At 39.0% G+C, this 12,067-nt stretch overlaps 1 protein-coding gene across 1 annotated transcript in view; it reads left to right on the top strand.

The window, feature by feature from the left end:
• Positions 1–578: 578 nt before the first annotated feature.
• The window catches only part of LOC113888824 (disintegrin and metalloproteinase domain-containing protein 28-like), a gene marked incomplete at both ends in the record, with an annotated part of 34,560 nt that continues 23,071 nt past the window's right edge, over positions 579–12,067 (top strand). The window contains 5 exons of the mRNA XM_027535801.1: positions 579–682; positions 6,290–6,366; positions 7,829–7,907; positions 9,441–9,517; positions 11,254–11,443. Of these exons, the coding sequence (XP_027391602.1) occupies positions 579–682; positions 6,290–6,366; positions 7,829–7,907; positions 9,441–9,517; positions 11,254–11,443 (527 nt within the window). The remainder of the gene's footprint in view (positions 683–6,289; positions 6,367–7,828; positions 7,908–9,440; positions 9,518–11,253; positions 11,444–12,067) is intronic.

Raw genomic sequence — 12,067 nt, 5'->3', positions numbered from 1 at the left:
TGCAAAAGTGAGCCCAATCTATGGAGCTGGTACTGGAGACTTTTTCCTACTGATTCAGTTTCTTTCCCTAGTGAAAAATATTGCTGTTGAAAAACCCAACAAAATATACTTGAATCTGAAGTGGCATCCATTCATTATTTATTTTTATAACACTGTGTAGTTTCAGAGTGCTTCAATTTGATCATTCTGACACTGATTAGCTTTCTGGAGGATTAGTTTGATTCATTCTCTCCTGTCCTGGTTTTGTCTGTACTGTTGGCTTCATTCCTCTAGGGGATCCTAGAGGCAAAGAGAAGTGGGGACATTCCAAAGAAATATGTTCACCAAGCTGAGAAGCTCTGGTAAACTTTCAGTGGAAAAATTTCTGAAGATATAGGTTAAAGATATGAGAGAAAGAGCGGGTTTCTGCTTTTGTTGGTTGTTTCTGAGGTTGGCACCTGTATAACTCTCTCATATAACTAAGTTAAAGCCCCTGCCTGTGGCATCATTCATTAGCAATGCCATCAGGAAGGCCATTACCTAGTAGCCTATGTTAGTTCTACTTAGCTGAATCTTCTCCAACTCTTTTTTTTTCTCAGTAAATTCTATAAAAGAGCTTCCAGGAGTACAAAACTATGAAGTGGTTTATCCCAAAAGACTTCATCCACGACATAAAAGAGAGGTCAAGGATCCAGGTCAACAGGTACAACTTTTTATTTAATAAAGAATTTTAATATATATGCGCACACACATATATGGGCTTCCCTGGTGTTTCAGAGGTAAAGAATCCACCTGCCAATGCAGGAGACTCTGGTTCTAGCCCTGGGTTGGGAAGATCCCTGGAGGAGGAAATGCACCCCACTCTAGTATTTTTGCCTGGCAAATTCCATGGACAGAAGAGCTTGGTGGCTTTAGTCCATGGGTTGCAAACAGTCAGATATGGATATACATACTTCCCTGGTTGCTCAGAGGGTAAAGCATCTACTTGCAATGCAGGATACCCAGGTTCAATCTCTGGGTCAGGAAGACCCCCTTTAGAAGGAAATGGCAACCCACTCCAGTTCTCTTGCCTGGAAAATCCCATGGACGCAGAAACCTGGTAGACTACAGTCCATGGGGTCACAAAGAGTCGGACACGACTGAATGACTTCACTTTCACGTTCATATATACATATAAATATATTTCATATATAAGTATACACATTTTTTGTAGATAGACATATACACATTTGTGTATGTTTTTGACCAATATTATTTTTATTAATCTTCATGATAACCCAACATCCTATTATTAGCTTTATTTTGATGCTAAAATTCTGACAGTTGAAACAAACTATCCAAGGTCACATAGAGAGCAAACTTTAATTACTTATGGCAATTAATAATTCATTCTGTTACTTTTAAAGAATTTTATACAGTATTTTTATCTCCATCTATCTATCATCATCTTTAGATATATGGTGATGGTGGTTTAGTCAGTAAGTCGTGTCCAACTCTTGCGACCCCATGGATCCCTGCCAGGCTCCACATACAAACAAAACTAAAATTGAACACTAAAATTGAAGTAAAAAAATAAAATATTGTGGGTGAATGCATGCATAGATGTGTAAGCAAATTAGGATTAATTACTGTAATTAAACACAAAATTTACCCTGCTTTTTTCAAAAGAAGTGGTTATTAAAGTTCGTAGAATTCTTACCACTTGACAAAACACACATTCTCAGTCAAAAGACGGAAGCTGAAACATGATGATTCACTCCACGGCAACTTTCTAATTACCTAAACCTGCAATTCTTTTGCTGAGAGCCAGGAAAATACAAATATATGAGATGGAAATAACTTTTACATCTACCTACTGTAAGATGAAACTCACTGAAGACTTCCTTGGTGGCTCAGATGGTAAAGAATCTGTCTACAATGCGGGAGAGCCAGGTTCGATCCCTGGGTCGGGAGATCCCCTGGAGAAGGATATGGCAATCCACTCCAGTACTATTGCCTGGAAAATCCCATGGACAGGCTACAGTCCATGGGGTCGCAAAGAGTCGGACACGACTGAGCAACTTCACTCACTCACTCACTCACTCTCTGTAAGATGAAACTCACTGGAAGTTCATATTCCCCAACTGGACAAAGTTCCTCACAGTTATTCTTTCTGACACAAACACATGTATAACAACTAAAGTCAGAGAAGACTCTCTTTCCCAAAATAATAGTCTCTCAACAAAATGTTTCTGCTAAATTTATATAGGACCCATATGTATCGGCTTCTGTGTCAATATTACTTTCTTCAAAAGCTCTCTGGCAGTATCTTAAAAATGCCAGCTACCTTTCTTACTGAGTATTTTGAGGTGGAAACCAAGTTCTTGGAAATGATCTTGGTGATTTCTGTATTGAAACTTTTGGTCTTCCTTGTGCAAATAATTAATTAGCAATTACTTGAAACATTGAGAATTTCTAATGCCTGACCTAGGGGACCTACATAGATCTCAATCTGAATTGATCACTTCTCAAGGCAATCTGCCTGCAGTGCAGGAGACACAGGAGATGTGGGCTTAATCCCCGTGTCAAAAAAATCCCCTGGAGGAGGAGATGGCAACCCAATTACAGTATTCTTGCCAGGAAAGTATCACAGAGAGAGGGGCCTCATGGGCTACGGTCTGTGGCTTTGCAAAGAGTCAGATCAACTGAGCTCACTTAAGGCAAGATAGAGGACTCTTGTACTTATACAACTGTGCCCCCTGCTGGACCAGAGCAGTAAGGCACAAGCATTACCTGTCAGGTGTGCCAAGAACATGGCCCCATCTCTCTGACTTCATCACACTTGTCCAAGTCACTTAAGATTTGAGCTGGAATGAAGTAATCCTTTGAAAACTTTTCTGGAGGAGGCACTAATAGCCAAGGTAGAATTTGAAAGATTTTATTCATGATTGTATTCTTGATTGTATGTTACATACATGGCATAAAGAGGCGTGAATAAGCTTTTGTGGGATAAGTGAGCAAATAAAAAAGTAAACAAATAGATGAATGAATGAGTATAAGTGGAATACATTTCCTATATACCTGCATAGATGCATATTCAGCAAATACTTAGTCAAGGTCCCTGATGTTGAAACTTACATTCTAAAGTTGATCACTATTCTTCCTAGAATTCTGCCTTCAGATCACACACTTCCTTAGAGGCCAAAACCATCTTGCTGTCAGCCTATGACACAAAGTAGAATATCTGGCACCACAATGTGTGCCGTGCTTAGTCACTCAGTCGTGTCTGACTCTTTGTGACCCCATGGCCTTTAGCCTGCCAGGCTCTTCTGTCCATGGGGATTCTTCAGGCAAGGGTACTGGAGTGGGTTGCCATGTCCTCCCCCAGGGGATCTTCCCTACTGGGATTGAACTCAGGTCTCCCGTATTGCAGGTGGATTCTTTACAAACTGAGCCACACGGGGAAGCCCAGCACCACAGTGCCTCCCTATAGTGCAAACAATTTCAGACCTTACCTTAGTCCAACAGGGTTTCTAGAGCTTAGATTACCATATGTTATGATCACAGTTGTGCCATTAGAATTAAGAAACTCCCTGGACTTCTGCGGTTTCCTTGGTGTGATCGCTTGCCATTATCTGGTTCTGCTTCCATCCCAGAAGCATCCAGAACTATGACCTTCCCAATCCACCCAGTAGTCCTTACCCATGGTGTTTCCTAGAGGGAAATTTTATTTATATATCCCTGTGCCCAGCTAATCTTACTCAGTGGGCTCCAAGTCATTTCTTTCTAGTAGAATCTCTCCAAATCAAGGTGCCAATTTCCTCTCCCAACCCCTAATTCAAAGCCTAGATAGATGAGAAATAAGACACACTTCTTACTAGCAGGCATTGTCCTTCACCATGAACTTCTACTTGAGAAGTGCAGCTGTAAGGTTACCCAGTCCTCACTCTACAGTGCTCAGTCACTCAGTCATGTCTGACTTTTTGCGACCCCGTGGTTGGTAGCCCATCAGGCTCCTCTGTCCGTGGGATTTTCCAGGCAAGAAAATGGAGTGGGTGCCATATCCTTCTCTAGGGGATCTTCCTCACCCAGGGATCAAACCCTTGTCTACTGTGTCTTCTGCATTGGCAGGTGATTCTTTACCACTGAACCACCAGGGAAGCCCTCTTTCTCATAGTCTCTGGTTTTCTTCTTTGCTGTTTCCTTTCATCCATACCCTTTATGCTAATATCAGCTAAAACTTCCATTCCACAATTATCTTTTCTGAAATAACCTCCAACTAATATTGGGTTAGCCAAAAAGTTCTTTTGGGTTTATATCAGAAAAACCCAAACAAACATTTTGGTCAACCCAATATTTTAGCTCACTATCCACCACAAACCTTCATGACAGAAAATAGATATTGGGAAGGCTCTTCTGTATGGAAGGTCAAATCTAGTATTCTCCTGATATTTTCATTCTATCTGGCCTTTCTTAAACCTGAACAAAAAGTTGTGACAATAATTCCCCATGACATTTGTTTTCAACCTTCAGGCTTTTTGCAGCTCCTGTTATTCATGAAAATGAACTCAATTACAACATCTTCCCCGCATTTAGACCCACAGTGTAGGATATTTATAGTTCTGGATTTTTAACACCAGATGAGCCTTCAAAAGCTAATCACTTAAAGGAAATTTGGGCTGAAATAACTGACCTTGGAGATGGCAAATCCCTGTACAATATTTTGAATGGATGGCTCTTTCTTTTTGTAAAAAAACTTTTATTTTATTTATTATTATTATTTTGGCTGTGCATGGTCTTTGTTGCAGTGCACGGGCTTCTCATTGCAGTAGCTTCTCTTGTTGTAGAGCGTGGGCTATAAGGCTTGTGAGCTTCAGTAGTTGTGACATCATGGGCTCAGTAGCTGTGACTCACAGGCATAGTTGCAGCTGCGGCATATGGAATCTTCTCAGAGCAGGGATCGAACCCGCGTCCCCTGCATTGGCAGGTGGATTCTTATCCACTTCACCACCAGGGAGGTATAGATGGCTCTAACTTTCTGTTGTCCTTCGATGAGCTCAGGTCCTATTCCCTTTCTCAGGACAGGGAGGAGACAGGAAAGCTTGACCTTAAATGCAACACAGCAGTGGAAACAGCACTCAGCTCATAAGTGGTGCTCCATTGCATTTGGTCTGCCATATTGGATCTCTTTAATAATAACAATGTCCTGGCACTTCCCAGAGAATTGGTAGATATTATGTGCCACCATGGCTTATAATCCTGCTTTAAATCCTTCGATAGAGACCTGTCTCCTCCTGTATATATAAATCTAAACTTAAAATAGTTCTTTTCTACACAGTGTACTAGAAGTGACATTGTCTTCTCTTTCTGAACACCTGAGACTGTATTTTCTTCCCAATGACCTCTTCCTGCCTTCAGGTACAAATCTGTGTTATTTTCCCCATATTCTGCCCTCCACTTAGCCTTGAGAAGACCTAGAGACCACATTAGTGAGGACTTCCTTGGTGGTACGGTAATAAGAATCTGCCTACCAATGCAGGAGATAGGGGTTCTATCCCTGGTTGGGATGGTTCCACATGCCACGTGCACCACCACTACTGATCCCATTCTCCAGAGCCCTTGGGCTGCAACTACTGAAGCCTGGGTGCCACGGAGCCCATGCTCCTCAACAAGAGAAATCACCCCGATGAGAATCTTGTGCACAGCAATGAAGAGTAGCCCCCACTAACCACAACTAGAGAAAGTGTGCCCAGCAACAAAGACACAGCACTATCAAAAAAAGATGTTAGTGAGAGGCTTGCAGGTCTTTGGGTCTGTGTGCGTACTAGTTTTTCTTCTCAAACCACTTCCCCATGCTGCATCACCTGTTCAATTCATATCTTAGCTTTCCTTATTTCCTCAGGAAAGCCTTTCCTGCCCTTAAGATATCAGACATCCTACCCTGCTTCCATATTTATGCCTCTTACCACAGGCAACTCACTTTTATTGTGTCTTTTTCACAAGGCTATAAGTTTTCTGATAGTAGGTACCGTTTTTTCCTGCTTAGAAGCCCATTTCCAGAATTAAACAGTGTCTGGCATGTAACCGGCACTCAGTCTTTGTAGAATGAGCAACTGGATGGATGGATAGATGGCTTGGCATAAAGATCTCAGATAATTTGTCTATTCAGTTGGCAGTCGTTTGATTTGTTAAAAATGACAGAAGTAAACATTTGGGATTACAGCAATTACTGGAGAAAGAAAGCAGGCATTGTTTCCAGTGATGAACATAGCCAAATGAATATGTGTATGTATGTTTTTAATTACCAATAAATGTTTGTGTATTTTTGCAGGAAAATTTTGAAACTGAATTGAAGTATGAAATGACGGTTAATGGAAAAATCGCAGTGCTTTACTTGAAAAAAAACAAGTAAGTGCCTTTACTTCTAATGTTATCCTCACCAACAACCAGTTAACATATCGAAAGTGTGCTAATTGAGTCTGTTACTACTTAGGGGCTCTTGGAAATCTTGGATATTCAGCTTTTACTCTCAATTGACCCAATGGGTTCCTTGAATATTTGTTCCTACTGAAGTAGTAGAGACACATTGAGTAAAACCACAGTTGACTAGTGTTCTGATAGTTGGAGTCATAAAACACAATGCAAGCAGACATATATTTTAGTAATTTCTATGAAATAGCATAGAGTTTTAAATCTTCCCATGCATTATTGCATTTTATTATTTTAACACTGAAAGATTAGCTATCAAAACATTTTGCAACTATTTTTATTAGAAAAAAGACATATATGTGTTAAATTCTAGAGCCAAAATTCAAGTCAGTGGTAAAATCAAAATTGGGGTCCCCTAATTGCAACACCAATTTGCTTTCTACCCACATCCACCAACCTTCCATGTTCTCAAACACTCCATTGTCTCTGATTCCTTCAGTCAGTTCATCTAAATTCAACATTGCTTTTCAAACTTCACTGCCTCAGCTCCCATCCAGATCTTGATCATCCTATGTCTATACTATTTCCAAAGTAGTTTTCCCTCGTTCTACTCCTTCAAGGTTTTTTAATCCCTAAACTGTTCAATATAGGAACAACAGGATGCTTTCCCCACCTCAAATAGACTATTACCTTTTACAAAAAGTCACAACTGACTAGAGTATGAAAATAGTTTGAAGCAAAGGAAATTGTACAGGCTTTGAATTCAAGCAGACCTGGATACATTCTTTGTCACTATTTAATCTCATCTGAAATATAAGGAAGATAATATTTATCTTGTTCGACTGTTGAAATGATTAAATGTTACACATAATATATCTATTCCAGCGGCCAGGATAGAGACAGCATCTAATACATATTAGTTACTCCCTTTTCTCCTTGCCCTGCCTCTTTAAAAAAATACTCAGACTCCTATTTGCTGGTGAGTCATTGAAAGAATTTTAAGAAGCTCAGTGAAAATGCTGAAAGGTCCCTAACTGCCAAGTGCAAGTCAATTTTCAATACACTTTCCACTGCTGCAATTGTTAACTGTTACTGCTAACTGACAAGGACTGGGTGCAAAAGGCAGTCATCTGAAGCTGAGGATGGGGCATGCCTTGCTCTTTTCAGTCATTTTTATCAACCTTGCCCATTTCAGTTCTATTTCTTCCTCTAATCGCTCCTCTGACAAGCATGCAAAGTTTGATGAGGAAACAGACATTGTTGCACACTACTCAGGAATTTCCCTGCCTTTCTCACTCCCTCCAATTTAAGCACCTCTTCCATGTTGGATTCGTTTTGGGGGACTAGGAGGAAAAGCTCACCACATCCAGGAAAATCTCTGTTGAATCACTAGACTTCGCAGTTAGCATGAATAAACATGACATTTCTTTTTCTCCCCCAGGAATCTCCTTGCTCCAGGCTACACAGAAACATATTATAATTCCAGTGGAAAGGCAGTCACCACGAGCCCACAGATCATGGTAAAACAGAGTATCCTAGGTTCACTGTTAATTGGGGGTGTGACCCACATACCCAGAGGCAGTGTCTTTGCCAGACAATATTAGTGAAAGTGAAATGGTGTTATAGAAATGTTGTTTTTTTCAGCTGTAATAATTCATTATTTTTTAATTTTTTTTATTGGAGTGGAGTTGATTTAGAACATTGTAAAGTTGTACAGCAACTTTCAGGTGTATAACAGAAGTGATTCAGTCGTACATATACATGTATCTGTTGTTTTCCAGAGTCTTTTCAAATATAGATGGTTACAGATTATTAAGTAGAGTTCCCTGTGCTATAGTTGATTATTATTATATATATAGTAGTATGTATAAGATGTGTTACATATATATAATGGAATATTACTCAACCATTAAAAGAATGAAATTATGTTAATGCAGGATATGGATGGACCTAGAGATTATCATACAAAGTGAAGTAAGGCAGACAAAGATACATATCATATGATAGCACTTTGTGAAATCTAAATAACAATGATTCAAATGAACTTACAAAACAGAAGCAGTAGTAATTCTTAACAGATCCTCCAACATTTTTACAGTTTGACAAGAACATACCCATTCCTTGACCACCTTGGTAACCCTTTCCGGCTTTCATGCACTCCTTATTGGAGAGTAGGCAGAAGGAGCTTCTTGTTTTCATTAGAAATATACAGAATTATGTGCATCTGGTGTTTTCACTTAGCGCCAATCGCCTCTCAGTGTCATGTAGTCTCTCAAACTCAACCCTATATCCTCAACATTAGAATTGTAGAATTGTCGAATTCCCTAAATAATTTCCACTTTGGACTCTTATTCAGAGAAGACAGGATGAAGAGGTATGAGGGGTGTTTTATCTTTGCCATCTTTTCTGAGAAAGGTCTTCAAGAATTCTCTTCCATAGCAATGCAGAGGTTTACGTTGGCCAACATGCTGCCTGTCCCAAAGTAGAAAAGTGAATTTGACTGAAGGACATCCACGTGAAAAAGCATTAAGGTCAAGCATTTTGCTTCGAGTGGAGACAGAGTTGTTATATTAATATTAATCCAGTTAGCCTGGTGGCACTCTTTGGATAAATCAAGAAACAACAACATGATCTGAATAATCCATTCATTGGAAAGAGCTTGTTGGTGTTAGGAAAATTTAATGAACAATTATCCAGGGAAAGAATGACTGTCTGGTATTTCAGGGACTCAGGTTTTAAACTTACATCTATGAGTTGGTCTTTTCCCAGACTCTATTCATCCCTGGCATTCTTCTCCTGCAACAATAAAATTTACAACAAGGTATAGTTAATGCCCCCTAGGCATTTGGGATCATCAACTAAATGATGAAAATTTTATCCACAGAAGGCTGGTTTAAAATTTTTTTTTTTTTTACAGCTCTAATTGCTGTTTAGCATAAAATGGTTTGAAAACATTTTTGATCCCATTTCAAGATTTCAAACTCAAATTTAGTTGCTGGTCTAAAATACATTCACACTTGTCCTTGGTCAACCCCCTTTTCCCTTTTTCCTAGGATAACTGTTACTATCAAGGACACATCGTTAATGAAAAAGTTTCTGATGCTAGCATCAGCACATGTAGAGGTCTAAGGTAAGGAAGGCTTCACGATGGTTTGTATATTCCTGTGATGATGATGATGATATGTGTGAATAATCTAAAGAATCTCAAATATAATTAATTGTACTATAGTTGAGTTTGAATTCTAACAGCTCAAAATTTTTGAAATTTGCAGGAAACATGGTTTTTATTGATAGTAGTTTATAAATTACATCCCTAAATTGCTTGCAGAGTTGTTTTTGTTTGTCTGCTTGTTTTCAAAATATAGGTTATCAAGTCCTAGTTTTAGAGTCAGAACCTTTAGGGAATGAAACCTTCTCTCTTCACTCTAAACTCTTTCTAGTGTGTCCTATCCATTCCTATGACATCCATTTCCTTCTGGATGTTTATGACTTGCCATGTATCTGTCTACAATAAGATATCTCTTCTGATGCCCAGACTTGATTATCTCATTTCCTTTTCCATAATTCTATATCTCTCCACATCTGGAGATTTCAAGGAAATCTCAATCTTAATATACAACAAATGATTTTCTCCCTAATGTGGTATTTTTCCAGTGATTTCCATCTCAGTGAATGTTATAGTCAACCAACCACTTGCTTAATCCGGAAACCTAGGTTCTTTGATGACTTCTTGCCTTTCAAATACACATTTTCAATTCATTTAATGAACCCTGTTGATTATATGTTCTAAATATTCCCTGAGATTATTCACTATAGTCTCTCTCTGCTGCCACATCCTAGTCCAAACTGCCATGAACCTTTATGCAGACCACTGCAATAAATCACCTATGTGGAACTTCCCCGGTGGTCCAGTGGCTCAGATCCCTGTTCCTAATGCAGGGCACCCAGGTTTGATCCTTGGTCAGTAAACTAGATCCCACATGCCACAACTAAGACCTGGCACAGTCAAATCAACAAAATAAATAAAATTGAAATCATCTAACTTATCTCTCTATATCCACTCTTCTAATTCCATGTACACTCAGTCCAGTCTCCCTTCTACTGTATGTTCTTGGGCTTTTCCTTCCTAGCAATTATCTGCTGTAATTGTATATATTACATATACATCATATAATTATGTGTATTTGTAGATCCAATGTGATCATTTGATTCACTTCCATCTTCCTCATTTTAATATAAGCTCCATGAAATGAGACAGCGTGACTTTTCCTTTTTACCTTTTGCCCTTGCTCCAATGTCTAGAGAATAATGGGTGCTCCCTAAATAATGGTTAAGTGAATCCTACCTCAGGATTTCAGCAGAGAGAAGTGAGAAGAAAATGATAATATTCATTGATTGTCTTATCTCCTTATCTTATCTCCTTCAGCCTTTGCAACTATACTGTTCAGTAAATATTATTATTGCCATTTTGTAGATGGAGAAACTGAGGTTATGTGACTTTAAGTCATAGACCCAGAATTTTAACCCTTGCTATAAGACTCCAAAGTCTCTTTCATTGTCAGTGTACCTCTAGAGCAGACAATGCATGGGAATTGGAAGGCCACTGGACTGAGGGTCACAAAATTTCCCTACAGCACCAGCATAGCAGTCTGACTGCAGTAGTCACTTCTCCCCAACAGGTCTGGTTTCCTCATAGAGAAAACAAGTTTAGGTGATCTCTAAGGGTGTCTTCAGCTGTAATGTTATACTATATTCTACTGCCCTGAGTTTGGAATCCTTTGGTGGTAGTCACTTTTTAGAGTCTACAAGTCTTTAACACTCAAAACTGGAATATTTTTAAGAAGCTTAGACTCTTCTGTTTTTCAGGGGTTACTTCAGTCAGGGAGATCAAAAGTACTTCATTGAACCATTAAGCCTCACAAACCAGGATGAACAAGAACATGCACTCTTCAAGCACGATCCTGAAGAACAGAAGACTAAGAGCTCCTGTGGGATGAATGACACAATATGGGCACCTGGAATTCATCTGAAGGCACTCTCATCTACCAGTCTGGCTGTATGCCTACTTTTATTTTTTATTTTCAGTGTTCTTATATATCTCATCCTGGTTGCTCTGGGTTCCAGTCCTATTAAATCCAATTGACTGAAACTTTACAATCATTGTTGAAACTAGTAGGTTACAGAGACATTAAAACCTCATTGTACATTGATGATTTATTTAATAAGTACATATGGACCTGGAGAAGGAAATGGCAACCCACTCCAGTATTGTTTCCTGGGAAATCCCGTGGACAGAAGAGTCTGTGGGCTACAGTTCATAGGGTTGCAAAGAGCTGGACATGACTTAGCAAATAAACCACAACAACAATGACTATTATTAACAATATGTTGTGTTCAAGGGTTAAAAAGATGCATAGATATAATATTGGTCTCCTAGAAGCAGACAACTTTCACAATGCTACATCATACAACAAGGGGATAAAGTATTATTATTGTTTTGAGATAAAATACCTTGTTGTCTCCATGAATGAATTTATTCAACAAATCTTTCTTAAACTACTGCTGTAACTCTTGGGGATATGGCAGTGAGCAAAATAAATATGGGATCTGCAACTTAGAATATTCTGTTATACCTGGAATTCAGCTTCTGGTCACACAAGAAAATGAATGTGGTTTGTGT

Source organism: Bos indicus x Bos taurus, unplaced genomic scaffold, assembly GCF_003369695.1.
Source record: "Bos indicus x Bos taurus breed Angus x Brahman F1 hybrid unplaced genomic scaffold, Bos_hybrid_MaternalHap_v2.0 tig00002149_arrow_arrow_obj, whole genome shotgun sequence".
NCBI classification, from domain to species: domain Eukaryota; kingdom Metazoa; phylum Chordata; class Mammalia; order Artiodactyla; family Bovidae; genus Bos; species Bos indicus x Bos taurus.
The sequence above is the reverse complement of the archived record's forward strand: the minus strand, read 5'-3'. Positions and strand labels throughout refer to the sequence as shown.